Source organism: Melozone crissalis, unplaced genomic scaffold (genome assembly GCF_028551555.1).
Source record: "Melozone crissalis strain CALT ecotype California unplaced genomic scaffold, PUWL_Pcris_2 ptg000027l_1, whole genome shotgun sequence".
NCBI classification, from domain to species: domain Eukaryota; kingdom Metazoa; phylum Chordata; class Aves; order Passeriformes; family Passerellidae; genus Melozone; species Melozone crissalis.
The window spans coordinates 19,449,431-19,473,581 of record NW_026535805.1 but is presented as its reverse complement, the minus strand read 5'-3'; the positions used below and the strand labels follow the sequence as shown (position 1 = coordinate 19,473,581).

The 24,151-nt window shown below is 40.0% G+C and overlaps 1 protein-coding gene across 1 annotated transcript in view; it reads left to right on the top strand.

Moving 5' to 3' along the window:
• AGPAT4 (1-acylglycerol-3-phosphate O-acyltransferase 4) overlaps nt 1-24,151 on the top strand; it is a 68,493-nt gene that overhangs the window by 12,122 nt on the left and 32,220 nt on the right. Inside the window, exon 3 of the mRNA XM_054280408.1 lies at nt 1,864-2,094. Within this exon, the coding sequence (XP_054136383.1) occupies nt 1,917-2,094 (178 nt within the window). The 5' untranslated portion in view covers nt 1,864-1,916. The remainder of the gene's footprint in view (nt 1-1,863; nt 2,095-24,151) is intronic.

The window sequence follows — 24,151 nt, the reverse complement described above, 5'->3', positions numbered from 1 at the left end:
TGTGATTGTGTGGGATAGAATTAAACAGCCAGAGCAGCACAAAAAAAAACTTTCTGATCATTTTTAGCCAAGGACGGTAGGATAAACCCAGTCATCAAGGTTTTGGACACTGTAGAGTCTTTGAAACCATCCACTTGCAGGTAGCTGGTTGCTTCTGTTCTGACTGTTTGAAAGAAAGTTGCTGCCTTTTTCTTTTTAATTGTTTGGCTTTGTCTTCTGAGTGTTCATTGGGCAGATTGGAGAAGAAACACAGCAGTGGTTCCTACTAGACAACATTTCTCATTCTGCTTAGCTTTCAACAACAAAGCCTTTGGTCAAAGCCCAAGCTAGTAAATTGTCTTCCACCCTAAGAATCATAGCTTTAATAGGAGGGTTTGTTAAAGCTGGAGAAGCTTTTTGCGAGTATCATGACAGTGGTTACTACAATGAATAGAGGCCTGTTCTACCATTCTGAGCTACAGCTGGTGTCAGCTGTGGTACTGAATAGTACAGCAAGATAAAGGGAACAGAAGGGCACATTTTGTCTGCTAATAATAGGCTTGGGACTGCCATAAACTCTGTATATAAATTATGCAACAATACCGATTGTCTTTCTTAAATTTTTCCTCATCTTCCTTGTGGTTGAAAATCTGGCTAAATAACTTCCGAAGGCTCTGCAACAATTCTTGTGTGTGCTCTTTGATGTGGCGAGCAGAGTCAGCAAAGGGCAGTAACAGAAATGTTTCAGGTCACTGATCTAGACTCAGTGCCTCACATAATGGGGTCTCATATAAACTAAAAGGATAGGCATAAAGATTTTTTTCATCAGTTAATTCCCTAGGCTGCTGACATTTGCTGTTTTGTTATTGCATGTGACCGGCACATTCAGAAATACTGTCTCAGGGCTTCCTCCCTGGGAAAACTCTTCCATGCCTCAGAGGGGGAAGCAGTGGAGGAGTGGAGCAGGATGGCAGAAGCACCTCCTGTCTAACTGTATTCAGACTACTGGGGGTTGTGTTTACTGAGAGATGTGTGTTCATTCTAGTGATGGTGGGGGGAGGTCAGTGCAATATTTGATAGGTCAGAATACTTTGCAGAGGACATTTCCTCTGAATGCTCAATTGCTAAGGTTGGACTGGACCTTTCCAAAATTATACAAACATATCATAAGTAACATGAGAATTGATTCCTTTCTGCAAACACTTCTGGGTCACGGGTTAGTACTGTTATTGATGTTTCATTTCTGGGTTTATGGATTATAACTGACAGAATCAGTGTCAAGGAATTATTGAACAAATTGCATGTATTGTGCATAGCCAAGCTTTTATTCTCTTGCCAAAATCAACTGTAATTTGAGTATGAGAGGGGAAGAAGACAATAAAGCTAGAATTAAGGGGCTGCTGCCTCTTGTTTGGGGACTATGGTCTGTAGAGAAAAGCACATCTCCTAACCAAGCTCTAAAGCTTGCATTTACTTTGGAGCTGTTCTTGAAGATTACGGAGGTGACAGTGTATGTCTCATGAAGTACAAACAATTCAAATAAAAATACAAGTTCATATCAAAACTGTCATGTAGTTCAAACCAAAATATTTGCTCATATTTTATCAATGAAAACCTTATAGAAGAGTATTGTAGTCCATGGAGTGGAGCCATATGTTCACAGGTTTTGCAGAGTTAAGATTGAAATTTAAGAATTTGTTTCCAAAGCCAAATGTAAATTGGTTCACAAATACAGTATTCTCTTTATGTTGTAACTTTTGCAAATACTGGCATCAGGTTTTTCCTACAATAGACTTAACTTTAAGTGTAAGCATGAAGTTTGTTTTAAGTCAGTCTATAGAGATAAATGCACTCTGTAACTGCTGATACTGTTTGGTTTTGCAGGTTGTCTTCTGAATTTTGTGTCTGAAGGTATCCTCTTGCTTTCTCAGCAAATCATGGACATCGTTGGCTTTCTGAAGTCGCAATTCATTTGCCACCTTCTGATCTGCTACATATTTATAGTGTCAGGACTGATCATTAACTTCATTCAACTCTTTACACTTATACTTTGGCCAATCAACAAGCAACTGTTCAGGAAGATCAACTGCAGGCTGGCTTACTGCATTTCAAGCCGTAAGATTTCTTTTTTCTTTTTTTTTTTGTTTTTTTTTTTTTTGTGTTTAAGTATTTTCATATTTTGCCTTGAGGGAATTGGTAGAAAATGTCTGAATTTCAAAGCCTGTATAAAGGTCACATCTGCTTCCAACAGCACCTGCACTTGTATGAAGAGATGTATGCCTTGTTGAAATGTCTTCTAGTGCTGAAATGTTTTGCTCTTTTATAGAGGGATACTTCCTTGACTCAGTATGTTGAAGTAAGATTGCCTCTCATTTGGCTATCCATCATGTTGCCTTAAACCAAATGAGAAATATTGACCTAGTAATGCATCTCAGCAAGTTCAGCTATTCAGCTATTATCTGTAGGCTTACAGTGTTAACCAGTCACTTCCAATAATGTTTTCCATCTTTTTATCACCCATGATTTTGTTTATGCTCTTGGTTTAAATGTTTCCTGTGCAAATCCTATTCAGGACTGGGAAATAACAGGAGAAAAAAAGGAAAAATGTTTGATTTCATGTGCTTTTTTCTTAGCCCAGTTATAAACTGTTTTTTCTTTGAATAGGATTTCAGATATTCAGCTGCATCTGTAAGTATTTAGTATGTGCATGTAGTTACAATGCAGAGTACAGCAGGTAGCCTGTAATCATTTGAAAGAAGCAGGGATTGAAATGATATTGATTTTTCTGGGAGAGGAGGGAGCATGAGCTCAGGATGTTGTAGGAGGAGCAGACCTTTGACTGCTGAGATGTTACTGTTTACTGGCACTTGATGAAGCAGGTAATTCCAGTGCAATGAGTGACAGCTGTACCCATTTGTTTGCTCTCTGTTAGAGGGAGTGTAGTGGAATCTTCACCTGACAACAGTGAATTATCAGAGCATTTGCAGTTTTCTTGTTAAAATCAGTTTGCTTATATATTTGCTTTTAAAGAGCTGCAACTGCAGTTTCAGCAGTTTTATTGTATTGCTCCTTCTGACTTCCACATAACTGCATTAATGTACAGCAGAGAGAATTCTTCACAGAAACTGTTACAGAAATGCTAATGTATGCACATTCAGTATTTAGGAATGTGCTGTTAAATGTGTCCAGCTTCCAGAGAGATTTCCCTGGGCCTATCTGAACCTCAAAAGTACTTTCTTAGAAGAAAACTGTTGAAAAATGCATGCCTTTGTTGCTCCCTAAAGATTATCCAGGTGTGATGTCATTGTCAATGCTAAGTGACTTATGGATGTTTTTGTACTGGGGAAAACAACCCTCCAATACAGCATTTAACAATTGTGCTGTAGAAATGCAGCAAAATAGTTTCTTTCAAGTAACCTTTTCTGCTATTAAATGTTGTTAGTATTCAAAATCAGCTGTGAGGTAGAAATTTGTCACATGCCTCAACTTGGGGGCCCACTAGGCATTATTTATCTTTCACCAGTGACTCTGATGAGTAAAGATTCAAAGCATATTTTTGAAACATGCTTCTGACTTAAATTTCAAGTGCATCAGAGTGTATATTCCCAAATAAATTTGGGATGCTGTTTTATTATTTTTGTAATGGAGAGATGTTCTTTCTGAAAAATTTCCTTTTTGCTGTCTGTGTGTGGGTCCCTGAAGTATTGAGTTTGCAAGTGCTATTCATTTGCATGTGCAGAGACTGGTATTGAACCTGGCCAGATTCTTACCTTTTGCCTGGCAGCACAGTGAATGTTTGAAGCCATAGCATGTAGAAGATACTGTACAGCTGTATATAGATATATATTATTATTTTTCATGCATTGTCTTCTGGCCCATTCTTGCTTTTGGCTACTTGGTGTAGAGAGAGCAGCTATTCTACAGTCTTCAGGCTGAATCCTTCAGTTTATCTCAATCTAGTCTGATCTGGGGAATGGACAGTATGGAAGAGGGAGTAATCTTGAATGCTTGTCCTTGGTGGGGCAGATGGCTTTGTACTCAGGGTTGTTGATCTCGTCTTCAGTGTTGATGCCACTGGAATAGATTGTGTTGTCAGGTTTTTGCCCAGTCATGCTGAGAACAAAGTATGTCTAGGTTAAAGCCATTTATTTTAGCTTTACAACAGAGCAAGCTAGCATTTGATGAGTCACCCTTATTTGAGTGATATTTGGAAAGGGGAAAATGATGGTTCATTTGAAAAACTGTTTCAAAGAACTAAAGACCAATTAATCAAAATGGATGTGTTTTTGGGGGCCACTGATGTGGTGACTAATAAGTGAGGTGTGTATGGGTCTGATGAAAGCCATGGAAACAGCCTACAGTTGGAGACAATGAGGTTCAGCGCTGGAGAATATAAAGGTGTGTGCTTTTGTGGTGGTGGCAAGAATCATGTTGCCTTGAGAGCCTGATGCAGCCTGACCTGAGTCACCAAGTCAACCAAAGAGTGAAATAGAGCAGGCATGGTTTAATTGAAAAATGAAATGAAAGCAGCAGTTGTTCTTAGATCCTGCAAGTTCAGTTGTTTTCCATTTGATGTCAAAGGTAGAGATAAATGGCTCCATGAAATTGGAGAGTTATTTTGTCTTTGATGCTGTGCTCTTTGGGCAAGTTGGAGGTTTTTGTGTTTCAAGCAGTGGTATTTTCTTACACCTTTTTTTTTTCCTACCTCCTTTCTAATAAAAGAATGTAATATTCTCACTTCCCCTCGTCCACTGTCTGTTATCATGATGCATATGGGAAGCTAAAGTTCTCTTGTGATTAATGACTTATCCTCAGTTGAGTAGTACAGCTTGAGTTGGGGTGCATCTCTGTTCAATGGATCAGACCAGACTAGCTTGAGTTAAAGTATCCATGGAATCATCAAGGTTGGAAAAAGACCCTTATGATTGAGTCCAACTGTCAGCTCAGCACTGCCAAATCCACCTCTAAACCATGTCCCTAAGAGCCACATCTACACATCTTATAAATATCTCCAAAGATGATGATTCAAATCCTGGGCAGCCTGTTTCAGTGCTTGACAAGCCTTTCCATGAAGAATGTTTCCCAAATATACAATCTAAACCTTTCTGGGTGCAGTTTGAATCCATTTCCACTTGTCCTGTCACTTTTTACTTGGAAAAAGAGACCGATCCCCACTTTACTACAACCTCCTTTCAGGTAGCTGTAGGGAATGATAAAGTCTCCCCTGATTATCCTTTGCTCCCTCAGTTGGTCCTCATAAGCCTTGTGCCCCAGGCCCTTCAGCAGGCTCATGCCATGAGCTGGCTGCATGGAGTAGCTGTGGTGTGGTAGTTGAGCGCAGGTAGCTGTGCAGGCTGCTGCTTCTCTGCCGTGAGTTTGGCACCTGCACTACAGCTGCTCCCCATAACTGCTGACAGCCCAGACGGCTGAAGCCACAGACATGAAACTTCTCATCAATGCAAGTTAAAGAGCTAAATACCTTGTTCCTAATTTGAATTGACAGAAGGATTAACTAGAGCAGCAACTTGCTTTTAATGAAGCAGGGCAGGTGTAATGGCATATACCAAGTTGCCTTCAGCAACTGGTGGTGAGAAGTTATTGCCATTTTTGTAACCAGTTGTGAGTCAACAGGGTCAGCTTAGCTTCTCTACTGACCTGCTCCAATATGTAATAGCATTGGGATGCTCTCCAGAGGGTGTGTTATCCATTCCCCATATTGCAGTTTGGGTTGCTTTTATATCTCCAAGATACTTCTCATACTTTACTATGAGTAAACTCATCCTGTTTGATCCTGGTATCCCATTTGACAAATACATACAGAATAATGGTTAGTTCTAGTGCTATGTCCTCTGTATGTCTTGATCTTTACTGAAGAGTGTTGTTGCAAAGAGTGGACATCCAGCTTCAAAAGAAAAAACTTTTGTCTCTGTTGGTCTTGAAATGTGCCAAAAGATTGGTAAGGGTTATGCACCCTTTTTCATGTTTAAATAAACAAACCAAAAAATCTCCAAACAAAGAGCAAAAGAAACCACACACACAAGAACCTAATAACCCTTCCAAAATAAAAACAGGACACCAATATCTTAGGGCTTCTATATTGCAGAAAATATTTTCTGGCTTCAAATATATATTCATGGATGGGTTCAACTGCCTGTTAATCCACTCCCCCTTTGGTAAAATGACAACCTGGATAAACTCTCTCATACTGAAACCAACAGAGTGCACCCTATTAAGGAAATTGAGCCCTGCAAACCTCAATAGGGTGATAACAATAAAAATTTCAAACATAAGTGTGCTTGGAAGTTGGCGTAAGAGCAAAGGTTGGGCAGGCAATCAATCGTGGGTTTTATTTTTAAATAATTTAGGAACATTTTGTTCTCAGTTTCTTCTTCTAAAAGACAGGAACCACAGTAGGAAGCACTTAGTGTGGAATACATCACAGTTCTCACAGATGCTGTTTGTGCCTGAATTGGAAGTGCTGGGAATACACCTTACTCCTCCCTCTTATGTCATAGCAAACCACCACAAGGGGTGCACACGGCTTTCCTGCAGTAGCTTGTACAGTTGGCCAAACACATCGAGGGAACAGGTAGTCTTGGGATTCATGCCCTATGTGCACATGGCTGCACAGCTTGCTGGGCAGTGGAAAGGTGGTTTGTACTTCCCAGATCACTTTGTGCTTGCTTGGCTGTTGAAGTGCAGCCCCAGGCCAAGCACAAGAGTGTGCTGGAATCCTGTGGACTGTTCAGGAAACATGCTTAGACCGTGAGAGTGGGACATACACTTACAGGGTACGTGGCTTCTTTAGAGGTGCTGAGTGGAGGTATTTGCCTGTGAGTAGAGCAGTGTTGTTATCTTGTCCTCTTGCTGCCACTTTACTGGGGGGAAATGAGCTTCTGTGCCTCCAGGGTGAGTGGCAAAGTGGCCTCCTGTTGACTGTGCACCAGGTGAAGGTTGCATAAACAGAACACCTGGCAGTAATGACATGGTCGTGTGGACATGTGCACAAGGGCCTTAAAAGCAACCAGATTAGCTTCTAATCTGCCTTCATAAATAAATGATAGTAGTACTAATACCTATTGTTATGCCCTGAAAGGGGTGCTATTACACCGCTGGGTAAAGTTACACTATGTGGGCTGCAGTTTGTAGATCCTGCTGGGGAGAAGGCCCTTGTTTGCACTGAAAGGGGCACCCTGATGCCTGTTCATTGACTGCAGCAAAAACAAGATGGAAACTGATTCGTCTTATAGCTGAGCTTCCTAGAAACAGAACCAGAGGAAATTGAGAACTACTTCAAGTTTCATCATCTTGTCTAACTGTTACTACACAGTAAAGCTAATTCCTTCCATGCGCAACTGTAGGTTTTGCCGTGTGAGGACTGAATATCTGAACGTGGCTTTGTGGTAGTATTAGGGCCATGCTAATCCTCAGTCCTTTGTTTCTTGGAGTTTAGAGGAGCCCTCAGCTATTTTACTTGTTTGTATGGAAATAGTGCTGAGGCAGGGGGGAGAATTCTTGCCTCTGGTGCAGTTAAGTAGTTGGGAAGGGCTGGGAAGCAAGAGGTACCCAGAGAAATAGGACTTTCTTCCTCCTTCACTTCTGTTTACAAACATCTTATGCTGCAGAGGAAGCAGCCTGCTATTGTCAAAGTATGGCACAGTGCCCTTGACACAGTCCTATAGTATTTTATTTATAAAGCAACCTGAGTTATGCTTGTCAATGCTGATATAGTGAAGAGTTTTCATAGGACACTTAGGACTGCTTTCTTAGCCTCTCTGAAATGGTGTTTTGAGTAATCTGTGCAAAATATATTTTTCTCAAGAGCTACTTGTCTACACAAGCCTTTGTTATCTTAGTTCCACACTCCACGTCCATACGAAGCCACTGGTGAAAGTTACGGAAAGTTTACAACAACTAGTGGGGGAAAATTGGAGGTCAGATTTTATAGTCTTGCAAAGGGAAGATGTTGATTTGAACTATTAGAAAACTAGACCATCACCTTAGCCTTCTCTTTTCTCTCAAGCCAAGCCATGGCAATAACTGTGGAAATAGAGTGTACTAAGAAAATGCCCAGGTTAATTTTAATGTAGATAAACTCTAGAAAAAAATAAACTTCAGTGGAAATCATCTACCCTGAAGTGCCATCTACTCTAATTCATTAATGTCTTCCTTCAGCCTATTTTCTAATACCCTTCTATACCTGTTTTGTACTTATGACAGTGCTTCTAGTTTTCTGAACAATTCTCCATTGAGACCAAACCTTGACTTTCTCTACTTTAATTTGGAAAGACAGAAGGAGCAATTACTGCACCAGATTCTCCATTCTTTTACTGGTAGAGTAAGATGAAATACGTATAATATGTGTGTGTGTGTGTATGTATGTATGTGTTTGCCACATCCATCACAACTTGGACTTTTTTTCCAGATTATGTTTGTGGAATTGCATTAATTGCTATGAGTAAGTCCTCTACAGTGCCTAGCATATGCCTCCATATTTTCCCTACTGTCATTAACCTGCTATATGAACTAATAACATTTCAGTCCTTCTCATTTTGTGCCCCTTGCAGGTGTTGTTACTCAGTTTTTGTAGGTGTTCAAGTTTTGTCAGTGAGCTTGAATAGATCACACAAGACTGTGTGCTGATGGCAGGCATGCTGTGTGAGCATGGTGAAGGTGTGTTTGAATGATATCTGTGCATGACCTTTACCAGAGTTCCTAGTTCAGCCTGCAAGGGATGTGATCTGTTTTGCTCAGCTCTCAGTTCAGGAGAAAGGGACTGCTTTCTGTGAAAATGAATGTGAAATGCCTCTCTAGCTTTTCACAAGACTAGTGAAAAGCTAGAGAGGTATTTAGTCTGATCTTTAATGAAAAAGGCATCTTCACTGTCACTGATACTATTTTGTTATTGCTGGAGCCTTTGTAGAGGTCACTTGTCTTCATTTTCCTTTTGGTTTTTTTTGCATCAGATTCCTGAAGAAGTGTGATGCTGATAGTCTGCAGACTGGAAAGAGAGGTGGCAGGGAAGCAGTAGGTGAACTGCATTCTGTTTGGTGTCTAGCATCACAAATAACAAAAATTATAGCACATTTTGTTAAACATTAGATCTGGCCAGCAAGCTTCATAGATTCCTGAACTGGGGTAAATTTTGAAGTGTTTACACAAAAGTATTTCTATCTGATACAGCACAACTCAGGAACATGATATCTAATGATCTGTGGTAGCACAGAATCTGAAGACATTCTGGTGCTACAGTTGTTTATTCATTAAGGATGAATATCACAATCAAAAGATCATTTCATATTTGTAGAAACCCCATTTAAGCTATAGGCCTTATTTTATTGCTGAAATGATACTGAAACTGAAGGATAGTCCCTTGATGATGTGGAAACATGCAAAGAAGCAGAGAGTAGCTCAGTCATCAGCAGTTACAAGCAAGTAGAAACTAGCAGTGATCCAGCCCTCTCCAGGAAAGCACAGTACCGCCACAGGAAGGACTGCTGTGGGAACTCTGAATTCTCCTGTGTTCAGTCAGGGAAGGGATCTGCTGCTGGAATGTCCAAGTGAGGTGCATTGTCTTGTCTCATTTGCTGTTGGTTTGCTACATCCTCTACCCCCTCCCACTCCCTTTTGGGCAATGTGCCCCCCTGGAAGTGTATGTCCAAGTGATTCTTCCTCATCCAAAATCATAGTCACATACCAGCAAGTTTTCATGGCGTAGGTTTTCAGGCTCGTCCTGTAACAAGAATTGCTGCAGCTGGGCCAGTGAAAGTATCTGGTATCTGACTACTTTTTGCAGGAGGATTTCCAAGCCAGTAGGAACCAGTATGTCCTTTCAGCAGATACTGGAGGTGTTTCAGTGTGACACTTGAGATGAAAGAGCTTCTGAGTGCACATGCTTGGCACTCTCTGTGGCTAGGTGTTTGTTTCCTGCAACTTGCTTGCAACCTTCAGATTAAGGCTTCTTACTTAAGGATTTTATTGTTTTCTCACTTCTGAGACTGTTGCTGTATTTCCTATACATCCATCTTGGAGTAGTATATGCTTAAACATGTTTCATCCAACACCATATTCAGGAGGAGGAACCCTTTAACTGTGAGTAAGAAGCCAAATAAAAATGTGTGCAAAAAATTGTTTTCATCTGCTTGATTTCAGAAAGACAGTTATCTGTTTTCCAGACCCACTTTGTTCCTTGCCAAAATATCATTTGAAACAAAATGTGGAAGCAGAAAGAGATTACAATGCAATTGTTTGTGTACAGATTGTTTTGCTCTTCAGTTACCACACTTTTATTAGTACATTACTTCTGTGTGCTTTTTCTTTACTCAAGCAAATTGCTCTAGTGTCAATAACTAACATTTCTTTTCTCTCATGATTCTAAGTTCACTTAGCTGTGTTTCTAAATTGAATCTCCTGTATATTGCATCTCCAGGTGTGGGCTTTCTTTGAGAGTAAAGTTTTCTTTCCATAAATCTCCTAATACATGAGAGATTTTTCTTTGTACTTAAATTTTGTACTGCTCTTATGCTGTACTTATATGACCCTGTTTAAATGACCCCCAGATCAATATGTACTACTAATGAAAGATTTTGATGAATGAATGAGTGTATTTGCCTGTGTTAGGTAAGGAAATGTAAATAGCGTTTGTACCAACTCAATTTCTTGATAGCACTTCTAAAGAAGCTTACCCTTGTTTTTTGGAAAACTGCAGCTGGGAGGCTTTGGTCAGGAGCTCTCATTAATACAGCCTTGCTGCTGTAAAGGAGCTGCTCCTGTCCTCGTGGATTTTCTCCTTTTTCCTAGGAGTCTCACACCATTCTCTGACATTTTCCTGGTATTTCCCTTTGCTAGTAGAGTATCTCTTCTAAAGATGTGCAATGTGCTAATCCTCTGCAGTTTGCTGAGGACTCTAAACTGGAAATCTAACTGTAGAAAACTAAGGAATCTGTTACTTCCTCCAAACTCATCTAATTTATTTCTAAGGCCTATATGACAGACTTTTGCTATTCTTTGTACAAAGACAAAAAATAGAGAAAGAGATGTTAAGCTTGCAGTATTCAGAAAAATGCTTGCATTGTATGGATTGGGTTATACTTTTACCCACCACAATATATCAATTATAACTTTATTATTTGAGCATGTATTTTCTTTAGTGCTCATGAAAGGAGGGAGATACAGGCAAAATAGCTGACATACCTCTTTATGTTTATGTACTTAAATTATCTAGTTTAAAATTAAGACCATAGTGCATTTTCCTTTTAGTAGTACAATATGTTTTCATAATTTTTTTTTTGAATACAAAGAGTTCAGAAAATTTCTGCTTGGATTAAAAGTTCCATGAAGCTTGTCTCTCCTATGTCTTCACAGGCCCTTCATTAATTTATGCTTAAAATTCAGGGTTTCTTGAAAGGTGATTTAAATTTCTCTGGTTGCACAGTGATAGCTTGTAGCTTCTTTTTGGTACATGCAGTTGTCAGGTGAGAATTCAAAAAACTTGAATGGCATATCCATGAATCTTTGAGATGCTATAGATTTCTTCATGTGGAAATCAAATAATGGTTGAGAAACAGATAATTTTGCAAGTGCAGGTGAGCAGAACAGCAAACAATGTCCCAGAAGCAGCCCAAGCTGCATGGGTTACACTGTTGTATTTAGTGACTTAATATTTTTGGGAAAGAGCTGTCCTATGCTGTTTCTCAGTGTATGTGCCAGGTAAATAAGTCCTTGAAAAGTTCTTTTTCTGTATTGCAAAGATGGGGATGGTAAGTGGACCTCTTTTAAGAGCAGTGGTATGCTAAGTTCCTCCTGTGTTGCATAGGAAATTGGAGTGCCATAGGAATCTTCAGGACTGTTTTTCAAAGGTGGTTCCTGTGAACAGTATTAGAAAGTGGAAAATAATGTTGAGTACTTTATCCTAAATAGTGTGGCAATGATAATGCTGTCTTTGACCTGCATATAGAGCTAGGATGCTGGAGTCTCCTTTATTTCCAACTTGTGTCATTTTCATGCTGGATAAAACTCCTGTAATCATGATTGCATTTTTAAGCAAGGAAGACTTAAAAAAGGAAGAAGAAGGTTGTCTGCTTCCATATATGGGCAGTGCCTGTTGCAGGTGGGTACTTCTATAGGATGTTGTTCCTTGAGATGAAAAATAAATGCTAGTAGCAGTAACCTCTGAGTCTAGCTTGTCTGTCTGGGAGGGCACCATTGCTGATGGCTGGTGTTATGTTTGGAGGGGCATTCCTACTGCTCCCTTCACTGCTTCCTTAGCCCTTCAACAAGGAGCTTTGTGCTGACCTTTGTGGGCTGTCCAGGTTGGATAGAGCAGCAGGAGGAAATGCCTGGCTGATTGTTATCTGTGCTGACTGGGCCTGTTACCAAGCCAGGAGCTGCTGGTTTGTTGAAAAGTGGGAGTATTGCTAAATTCCTTGGGGAAGGATAAGAGGAGCCTTCAGATGTGAGACAAATATCTCTGACACGTGGCTGTTAAATAATTGATTTTCCCAAAGGGTTTGAAAAGAGCATTTCAAAACACTGACTATTGCAGATCTGTATGTGTGTTAAACCCATTGTGCTTGTGAGGCTGGCTTTGTTCCACGCGCTAACTTGGAGAGAAGAAGCTGTTTTGTAGGCAGATTGTGTCAGGATAAAAGACAGACAAAAGCTGTGAAATTAAATGTTTGAAGTATGCAGCTATTTTTTGTTTTCTTCTGAAGGGATGGTTGCTTTATAACTTGAAGCATGGAGATTGCTAAAATGAACAGTGGCTAAAGAAGTGAACAAAACTTGTTTCTCCACTCCCAGCTCAGAACTGCACTAGAGAAAGAAGGATCACTTGCAAGTTTTTTCAAGAATGCATATGCTGACTTAAAATTTCTTCCTCATCTGAAGAAATACTGGATTTTACATTTCATGTATGTTAGGTTAGAAGGAATATTTGATTAAACTTGGATGATGTTTATGTGTTTTGAGAGGGAAGGCAGTATGGGAATGGGAACTGGATTGAAGTTAAGTGAGGTGGTGTGCCAAACACCTGCAGTAACTGGAGGGGTCCTGTGAAGGCTTGTGCCCAGATCAAATGCTGGATCAGACACTGGAGACATGCCTTAATTTACATGTTTTAACCACAAGTTTTTGGTTCCTATTATGGCACCTGTGAGGAAAGCCCACTCTGGCTTTCTGTATACTATGAAGACTTGTGCATTTAACATCTTGCATTAAGTCTGATTCTGATCTTGATTCCCAAAGCAATTTCAGTTTGGCTGCATTACAGGAATGCTGGCTTGGCCATATTAAACTGTTTATTTTGTTTTGTGTGTTTCATCTTAGAAACCACTGATGACAGCTCATCAAAAAGGGTGAATCCCCTTTTTATCAATAGTGTTCTGTTGTGTTAATTTTATAAGAAAATCAAATGGATCTTCGTCATGGAGCTGAGACGCAGCAAGCACCAGAACTATCACTGTGTAATACAGTCATAATGTTTTAATAAAGCAGCATATTTTTCACTTAGTACATTAGCCACTTTATGCACATATATATGCAGGTTTTAATTCTACCACTAAGCAAGCACTGAGATGAAATTGCTAGGAAGATCAAAGCACAGATAAACTTTATCTTTGTAGTAGGTGTGATGAGTCTAATCCTTATTTTGTGTAACTCAGCATGGTATTAACAGTAACTAGACCAGAGACAAAGATTATTTTTATGCCAGTTGAGAATCTGGCCATATTAAGTAAATGTCAGTGTGTGTTTGAGCAAAATAAAGAAAACTGGAGGAGAAAAAAAATCTGTGCACCATCAGTCATTGATTTGGTTTGATTTGGTTTGGTTTTTAACAGTGCCAGACATTTGGTATCTCTCCTTATCTGTGATTTTTATCTTGAAGTTATGTTGACAAATTAGTAAGTGTTGGGCAGAGGTGATTTGTTACCACTTTAAAGTGGCAGCTTTGTTTGTACTTTAATATTCAAAATGACACACTTTATGAAGTGTTCCTTTAGCATATTCTTCTAGTCACAGGCTGCCTCTGTGTAGTGCATTCCTTGAGCAATTACCTGTGAGCTCGTCTTTCAGCAACCTGTGTGTGCCCTGTGGTCTGTAAAAGAACACTGCCTTGTGTGCTTACCTCAAGGCTGATTCTGTGCACTGCATACCCTGCCTTAGCTCTCTGCATCTGAGGGGTGAGCAGTGGGCTCTGGCCAGCCTAGGGCTCCCTCTGTCCCCCCTCCCAGGAATGGTAGCTGGCAGGTGAAACGCTCCTTCCTGTCCACATTCCTTGTTGGGTCGGCTTTTCGATAAATGGCCAACTCTGATTTGCAAAAATGAAGTGTATTTTAAAACAGCATTTTGAATCTTCTTTTAGATTTATTTTTTCTTTGCTGTTCAGCTGGTTTTTTTTCTTCACTAAGAGTGGAGAGAGGCTTGCTCTTCAGATTTAATGCTGGGCCCTCAATAGAAGAAGCTCTACTCTTTCTCTTCAAGAGTACGTACCCCTTGCATAATGTTCATAAATCAAAGTCTTCCATGTTGAAATCTGCTCACTTGCCCACTGCTTTACTATGTAAAGGAGTGATCTAATATGCTGGAACATCTAGATTTGGAAGACTGTGGGTTGAATTTTTCCTTGTGGAAGCATCCATGCAAGCCTCCTTTGTCCCACAGAGGCAAGCTGTTGGAAAAACCTGTGCATGACATGTAGCTGAAGCTAGAAGCTTGGCTCACAGGCTTCTCAGTCACACCCTTGGCAGCCAGAAAAAAGCTGAAAGGAGTGATGCTCACAGCAGCCTAGGACTTGGGTGATTTCTGTCCTTCAGCTAAACAAGCGATGTTTCTTTCACTACAATTGCATTACTTGGCAATTCCACTTGGAGAAAGATTTGAACTGGTAGAAGTTACACCATTTTCAAGCCCCTAATTAGACAAGACCTCAAGGCTCTTCCTGTTCCTTTTTCTTAGTTCTACTGTGGTGCAAGATGTTGCAAAGACATTAATCAGCAGTATTGATACCAGAGGAGGTTCTTGTCTAAGCCTTCAAATACAGCTCAGTAAACTCAAATACTAAATAGTGTTTATTTGCTTTGGCTTTCTTCTTTCCAACTTTTTAGGCAAGACTTTAGAGGAGATCCAAATGACCTGCACAGAACCACAAAGACCTCTGGCACAGTGCCACCTGGCAGCCTAAAACGTGCAGTCTGCACTTGATAGGTCTGATAGAGCTGATGCTGTTACTGTGCTTCTCTTAATTTTGCATGTCTGAAATCCTGTGAGAAGTCTGGATGTCCTTCAAGAAGAATTGTTTCTAAAAATCTGTAGGTCTTCCTTAGTAAAGAGGAGGTGTGAGCCTGCGTGAGTTAAAGCTGAGTGTTCTGATCCATGGTAAATCAGTAGTGTGCATGGCCTGAAAGGTGGGAAGCCCCTGTTGTTTTGCAAGCTGGTAAATGCTGCATCCAAGTGGGTGAGTCACATGGATCCTGCATGTCTTTCATTTTGAGAAAGCTGAGGCAACGAAGGTGGTAAAGGTAATTCAGAAAGGAATAAAGCTAAAATCAAGGAAATAATGGACTTGCAATTGGCTGCCTTTTTTTTTTCCTGAGATTCCACCACAGTTTTGATCAGTCTGTAATGGGATAATATTTTGCTACCTAGTATACTTTATGTAATATTGTATGCCCTTGTTAAATCTTGAAAAATTTCCTTCTTTTTTTTTTTCCTGTGGTGCCAGAAATACTCATGATAAAGTTGACAGAAATATCAGTAGTGCATATGCATATGATTTTATGATACTGCTCTACTCTTGACATGTGCATGACTAGTTTGTATGACAGGTCTTTATTTTACTACTGCTACGAGTCACATTGTGCCTTTTAAACTGTTTCTCCTGTACCAACCTGAAATGGTGTGTCTGGCTGCTACTCCTCATAATTTGCAAAGCACTGAATAGGAAAATGGCCTGGGTTACCAGAGGAGAGGAGCCTGACTTTTCTAACTTCCAGAGGTTCTCTTTCTGCAAAATGAATAGATGAGGGTAAACATGGAGCTCGTTGATGATTCAAGATTTCAATGGACCGTGTAAGCTAAACCTCTGTTTTCTGGGATGATTATTCAACACAAATAGTTCTAAGAATACAACACTGTTGCTTGCACCAGATATAAAAAACCAAAACACTAATTAACTCTTTGTGCAGAATTTTTGCAGTTATACTGAGCCTCTGAGACTACATAGCAGGGAGATGGTAATGCTTTTTTTTTTTCTTGTGGATACCCTTTCAGTTCGAGCAGTGAGAGGTTAAAGAAGCAAATGGCTCATTTGCATCCTCATCTGCTGGAGCACATGATCTTGCAGGCTGTCTGAGCAGGTTGTGATGTTCCAGCAGTGGATTAGTTTTGTAAAAGCTTTGAGGAAAGAGAAATGCAAGCACAATCAAACTAAATGTGAGTTGAGAGGCTCTAGTGTCCTTAAGTGTGTGGTGTAATATTGTTGTTACTTTGGATATATGTTTGTCTTAACAGAATTTGCACTTTCTCATGTGTGTTATATTCTTCAGTGAGGAAAAAATGGGGATTTTCATATCTTTATATATTTAGATATTTTCAATCATCTTGAAGGTTACAGGCTGCACCTAGGATAAAAATCACCACTTGATACTTGATAGGTATATTTGATCTGTAGTACTTTATTTTTAATTCATGAAAGCCATTTGTTTGATTTGTAGTTTCTGACCTTATTGTCCCTTTAAAGAACATTTTGTGAAAGTCACTGATAGGGATTAAGAAGCTAAAATAAGCACTGGGACATAGTTCTTGTCTCTCAAGACCTGACGTGATGAGATGCTGTAAGATTACAGGCAGAGAGAGGGAATTCATAGAATGCAAGTGAAAAATGAATAATGGTTTTGTTCTGAACAGTGTTCTCAGTGATAGGGGTTCTGTGGTTCTTCACCATTAGTTCTGATTATATAATATAGGAGCTTTGTGAATTTTTTCTTCCATTATTGAAATTCAGGTAGAATATCTTGTGCAGAAGGTGGCTAAGTAGAAGTTATATGGCTTGACTTGAGTCTAAAAATTAATTGGTTTAATATTAATGCTATTAATATAACAAATATAATTATAATTTGCTATTAATATCATTAATAGCATATTATATCTGCAAATATGTTGATATTTCTCCTGAGTGCACCAGTTGTCTAAAATCAAAATCCAGATTTAAACATTACTGGAAAAGTGTAGAAACCTTGGAAATCATTAGCCCTGGTTTTCTTGTTCTGCCGTGCTGCAGACACCACAGTTCCTTCTTTTTATGTGTTTTCACCTCTATGAAATGTAATTCTTGATAACTAGTGGCTTTATTTAAAAATACTGCAGATTTTCTTAGGATTTAATTTACCTTTTGTTGAGTTTCCTAATTCACTTTTCCTATTTGTGCTGAAGATTGCTTGCTTTGGCAGCTCATAGTTTTTTTCTATCATCAGTCATTTTTCTCAGAGATAAACTCATGTCAGTTCTTGTCAGTAGCTAAAAATGCAGGTTAAATGTGATGATGGCAGGGATTTAGAGCATCAAAATAATGGGATTTTTTTCTCTTGTTCTGAAATGCTTTCCTTCTAAAGCCCAAATTTTTCATTTTTCATTTCAAACTAAGGAGGATAAATTTGTATATATAGACATAAAGGCTGTTGGAAGAATACGTGCAAGATGTGTGAGAATAAGTCTTTTTACTAAACACGTGAGTTAAACATGATTCACTTGAGTCAAATAACTCCCCTAATGCATAGGGCAAAATAAACCCAGTCACATGAGTGTGTGTGCTTTTGTTCTGAATGAAAGCATGAGACCTCAGTGTGGACAGTGCTGATCACCCTATAATTAAGGATTCATGTCAAAGAAGTCAATCACGATTGAATAAATACAAGTTAAGACTGGCATCTGTTAGCTTGGTTCATGTTTCCTTATTTGGATACTCAAATTCTGAGCTCCAGGCCTCCTGGCAGGTGATTTTCAGCAGAGAACTCCCTTGGGAAAGGTTTCTGTCTGGTGCTACCCTGCTTAAACAGAAGCCTTTGCTGATTGCTGTAAGATACTGTCTTCCCCTAGGTCCAGTGAATACTCATTGCAGCCTGGGGTAGCAGAGTGTTTCTCAGTCTGCAGTGTTTCTCAAGCACTGGTGGAAGAGAGGAGAGAGGTCTGTAAGGCAGTCTGTTTGGAAAAATCTCACTTTCTTTCCTAATTACAGAGAATAGGACTAGAAAGGTGTTAGTGAGCCATTGAATTTCTAGCAGTGGTAAAATGTAGTGGTTTTAAGATGATTCTTACTCAATTTACAAATTGCATTTTTATGCATTTTTATCTGACAAAGTAACTAGAACAATCTTCAGAATATTGGATGCCTGTAATTTCAGTCACTTTAGACATGGATGTTTTTCAGCTAGTGGTATTTAGCTAAAATTGTTCTTGTTCTGTTCTATTAACTCTCCTTATCCATAAACCATATTTGTGGGGAGCCCACCCAGTCCTCTTCTAGCATTTGTTTTAAAGCTCCAGTGAGCCAAACTTTTCTGCTTTTGGGTGATCCTGATAGACCTGGTCTGCATCTGCTTTGTTTCAGTGTTGCCTTCCTGGGCATGGATGTTTGGTACTGGTGTGCATGCCCAGAGATTCTCTCAGTGGTGCAATGGCCAATTCCCTTCTCTCCAGGAACAAACATCCTTTGCCATTGTTTTCAGTCTTAGGACTGCATAATATGAATGGAGCAGAAATGTTCAGTAGCAAAATAATGTTCCCAGATAATTCTGTCATTTCCAAATTATGAGGCTCTATTTTTATTAGTTCTGCAAGATTATTGCATCGGCAAGAAGCAGCGATGCATCCCATGAAAACTAATTCCATTTATGTTACCTTACCTCTCAAGGTCATCTGAGTCTTAAATTCTATTCTGACTCTGTATCATCCACAAAGTTTATTAATAGGAATTTTTTATTGTACTCCGTGAATGGCTTAACATTGCCTAGAAGTGGTAGATTTGAAGTCCTTTTTTTTTTTTCCTGGCCTTTCTGGCATCAACAAAATGCTTGAAAAGAAATGATAGAAACTTGAATACCTGATGGCGAGTACTTTTTTATTTGGTATTTTATGATACCAGATTTGTAACCACTTTGTACTTACTAGATTTGATTTTTTTGATTCTACCATTTAAAGATGGTACTTACTTAAGCTTAATGTAGATCACCCTGCCTTCATTTAAGCTTCTGGTTTGGGATTTAGACAGCAACATGCCACCCTAACAGTACAAATGAGAACTGGAGTAACATTGTATGTACTGTTCATTTAAGCTTCATTGCTTCAGCATTTCCATCAGTGAGACACAGAAGTTACTCCTGGGGTAAGGCATGATGTGGGGTCATATTTAATGAGGGCTTGACAGGAGAGGGATATGTGATGGATCAGGTGATGTTTTGCTTTGTCCTATGTTAGTCTGTGTGCCAGAATAAGAAAATTGTGTATCTCTTTTGAAAGTGGTTGCTGTGCAAGCCCCAACTAATCAGATAAGGGCTGTCAAATGCTGCATTACTGATCACTGCAGAACACTTATTAACACCTTATTTTAAGTTTTTTCACCTACAAGTTTCTTCTCTCAGCACTCATCTCTTCTCCCTGTCTGCGCTTGTACAGATGAATGTCCTAGGCTTCCTGGTTTATGTACATCAAATACTGAATAATTTATTAAAAAACATCATCTAATATTCATGGAACCTGACACCAGCTGCTGCTTACTGAGATAAGATGCTTCCTTCTGCTAAGGACAGAGCGGAAATTTTCATGCTATTTCTTACCCAGAAAATCTGTTTTGTAGTGCAGGCCTCACATAGCAGTTGTGACATAAACACTCAAGAGTATAATTCTTCAGATTTCCTTCTCCATCCTCACAATCCACCTCAGAAGAACATACTGTTGGTGTGCATGTGTCATGGGTTGAGTCTGTCCAGGTGTCAGGCACCTACCAAAGCCTCTCACTCATTCCCCTCTGCAGTTGGACAGAGGAGAGAAAATTAAACAAAGTGGTCATGAGTTGAGGTAAGAAGGAAAAGAGAGATCACTCATTAAATACCATCACAGGCAAAACAGCTCAACTTAGAGATGTGAAGTGAATTTATTACTAACAAAGCCAGAGCAGGATGATGAGAAGTAAAAGAAGCCCTTAAAAACACTTTCTCCCACCCTTCCCTCCTTCCCAGATCTACCTCCTACCCCAGTGGCAGAAGGAGACAGGGAATAGGGGTTGTGGTCAGTTTCTCACCCGTGGTTTCTCCCACTGGTCAGGGAGAGGGATCATTCCCCTGCTGCACTGTGGGGTCCCTCCCACAGGAGACAGTTCTCCATGAACTTCTCAAGCCTGAGTCCATCTCAGGAGTAGCAGCTCCCTGCAAAATGGTGCGATGTGAGTCCATCCCACGGGCAACAGTCCTCCCAAAACCACTGCAGCCTGGGTCATTCTTCCATGGGGTACCATTCTTCAAGGACAGGCTGCTCTAGCATGGGAGGAGGGCCCCCCTCTCCATGGGTCTCCCATGGACTCTCAGCCTCCTCTCAGGCATCCCCCTGCTCTGGTGTGGGGCTCCTCCACAGGCTGTGGGTTTGGTGGGAATTACCTGTGAGCAGTGCTGTTGGACTGACATCATGAGGTACTGTCACAGGCACTGCCTGTCCTCAGGGTTAACAGGAGGCTCTGGCATATTTGTTCTTTACTATTTGGGGTGATGTTGTCTGGTTGAGCACAGTTGGGAGAGGGTTAAGGAAAATGGATCATGTAAGTGATTTGTTGTCAAAAGTATTGTTTTTATTTGACCAGTTGTGACATACTTGAAAAATTGGAAAGGATTTGCACGCAGAAAGCCTTCTTCAAGTTTAAAAGAGAAATTGCAATATTCAGATTAAACTCAGGTTGAGAACAGTTGATTGAAGGTTAATTTATCTATTTCCCCATTTAGCCTGTTAGAGGAAGGAGTTGGTACATATGTATTTAGGTAGAGTAGGGATACAGAACAGACAGTAACAGAATTGTCTGTGGAATAGTGTGTTGGAGGTACACAGGCATCGTGGAGGTGGCATTAACGATAGCTTCATAATCACCATTTCCCAGCTATCTTCTGACTGGTTTTAGAGTATTATAGATTAGGCTTTCTTTAAGAGGAAGCAGAAGTCACTCGTATGAATCCACCAGCATGGAAAACATGTATGTGTTCTCAGGACAGATACATGTTGTTTCTTCTTCTCAAATAACTTGTCACTGTAAGAGGGTCAGTGACTTCTCCCACAAGCTTCTTGGGATCACCTGCTAGCTGGAGTTGGTAGCTTGTCATCTCCCTTCTGCTGATAACTAATTCCCATGAGGAAGTGAGTGTTAAGGTCTCTGCAGTAAACCCACTGGTCATGATGTGCCATTGGTAACAGTGAATGATTTAGTCAAATAATTTGGAAGGGACACTATTTCTTAAAGATATGCAGGCTTAAAATAATAAAGCCTGCTAATAGGCCAAGGATGCCTAAATCAAAACATACTTTTGGGGGTGTGTGTGCATGTGTATAGGAAACTGCTTAAAAGAAAGCATTGGAACGAGACTGGTGTTCCTTCTGCACAGTGACTTGCAGTGAATGAGCTGTAAGCATTTGTTCTTTGCTAAGCAGTTCCTCTGTGGTGCTGCTTCTGCACACAGTAGAAAAAGCCAGTGGTGTTTTGGACAAGAAACCACATCCGGAAGAGAGCAACTGCCTGATTTTGTGCCCATACAGACCAAACATCAGTGCCATAGAAACTTGCCAAGCAACATGTTTTCTTTCACCGTTTGTTGTACTAATTCCTTTGGTCAGCACGTGCTATACTGTCCCCAGTCATTTGTGGCAAATGCAGTGCATTATCTGTGTTGGAATATATGATTGTTGAAGAAAGGTACATTAAAATAATTTCCTGCAAGCTAATGTATGCGACTTGGAACCTGAATATGTGAAAGGGCTGTGCTGTGCTTATCTTTCTCCTTGCAAGCACATTCAGTAACTCATTGTGACGAGTGGGGAATTAAAAGTCACCATTTCTTCCTTCCTCTCTGTTGGTGATTTCTGTCCTTAAAAGCACAGACATGTAATTAGTTAAAGTGTTATTCAAGGAAGTTGCTTAAAGGGCCTTCAAGGACACTGGGGCAAAAATCTGCAAAACCAGACCTGAAGACACAAGAGAAGGGTTTTGCTTTTTTTTCTTTTTAAATTTGTGTGCATGATTCCCCATAACCCTTCCCTGCCATCAGCCAGTACTTTTGCTGCAGGACAGCTTTAAGGGAGGGCGAAACAAATCCAGAGATATCAATGGTTTCACCACCAGCTGCAGTAGATGGTGGGGGTGGGGAGTGGGACGTGTGGTGGTGCTAAGGAAAGAGGGGGCTGGATTTTGGTCTTCTGTTTAAACCCACAAAATCACAGAACACCAAGCATCCTACATTTCCCCACAGGTGGAGGACCAGGCCCTCTGTGTTGGAGTGAACCAGAAAACACCATTGTACCTCATTGGTACAACACGCTCATAGAAGAGAATCTGAAGCTGGAAAGCTGATGCTTGGTCTGACTGGGCTTCCTGTATGACCTCACTTATCTGGGGGAAGGGAGAGAGGCATTGCTTGACTTTCCAGCTGCAGGGATTTTTTCCCCCAAGAACTAGTTTCTGTTGCCCCTCACAGGAAAGATGTATGTGTTTTTTATAAAAATAATTTATTTTAAACATTTTTCCTGTGGACATGTAGCAATATTCAGCTCTGAGTTCTAGTTTCATGTACCTAATCAATGCAAGCAGAATTCCTGCTTTCAAGTTTTCCTCAAAATTCATTGCAGCTTCTGTAGAGAAGAAGGAAGTAGAGCCAAAAATAAATGAATAAATGCCTGGTCAGGTTAGACAGCAGAATGAAACAGTGGAATGGCCTCTGTAAGGAATACTTGGAAGTATTTAGAAAAACTCTCAGGCAGCTTTGCAGTGAATTCAGAGGTTTAACCCTGCCTGTCATGCACAGAGGGCTTATAAGTAGTTTAGGGGAGATATAGACTTGCTTTTCTTAGTTTCCTGTGGACTTCATTCTATGAAAAATTCTTAGGGAGTGCCCCTAATAGGTGTAGTCTGAAAATCTGGAAAGGTAGTAAGTTGTTGCAAGGCACAGACTCTGGACTGTGCTACCTGTCAGTCTGTCTTTAGCCTTATTTTTCCATTTTTTAGGATGCTTTCCCCAGCGTTATATGCAGTGCTGTCATTCATCATACAGCCATTCACCCTGTTTGCTCTTTGAAATAATGGTCAACAGCTTGCCCATTTGTTATGCTTTTATTTGTATGGGAGAGTTTGCTATGCTTTTACTATACATTCCCATAAGAATTTTCTGAGTTCTTTTTCTTGATGTTGCCCTGATACACAGATTAAAGAAAATGAAGAGATTAAAGGAAATGAAGAATGTCATGGAGAGAAACAGTTCTGTAGCTCTTTATATAAGGTTGTGCACTTACTTGAGAATTTACAGATTACTGTTCCTATAGAGTCAATGCAGAATTATGCTTTTAATGAAACTTTAAAATAGGTAAGTTATAGTTAATCTTGTAAGCAAATGTTTCCATGTTTATCCCATAATTACAGAATGGATAAGGTTAGAAGGAGCCACAGCAGGTCATGTGGTCCTTATCAAGAAGAGTTAGCTAAAGGAATTTCTAACACCTTCTACAGAATAACAGTGTTAACTGTTTTAATGGCTCATTCTTGCAAAACTTTGAGGTATAAGTCTCAGTAAACTCTGTGTGCTTCCCTTCTTGCTTTAAATGCTGTTTTTCATTTAATGGCTTACAGTTCAGCTCTGCCTTGGAGATTTTTTTCCTAGTTACTTATTCTGGAAGTGCTGGCATTGGAGCAGCTCAGATTTGTGCAGTGAAGGGCAAGGAAACTATCCACTCTTGCAGGAGGTAGGGGTGTTCTTTGAAGCAAGATGAGTGTTTTTTTTATTTCAGAGAGGTAAAAAAGCTCAAAATTCCTAGGCACACAGGGGATCCATATTAAGCATTTGAGGTTATGATTTCTCTCTGCCATCAGCTTCTTCTTAAGCTAGTTGTAATGCACTGCAAGGAGTCTGCCTTCAAAGCAGGGAGTGGAGATTTC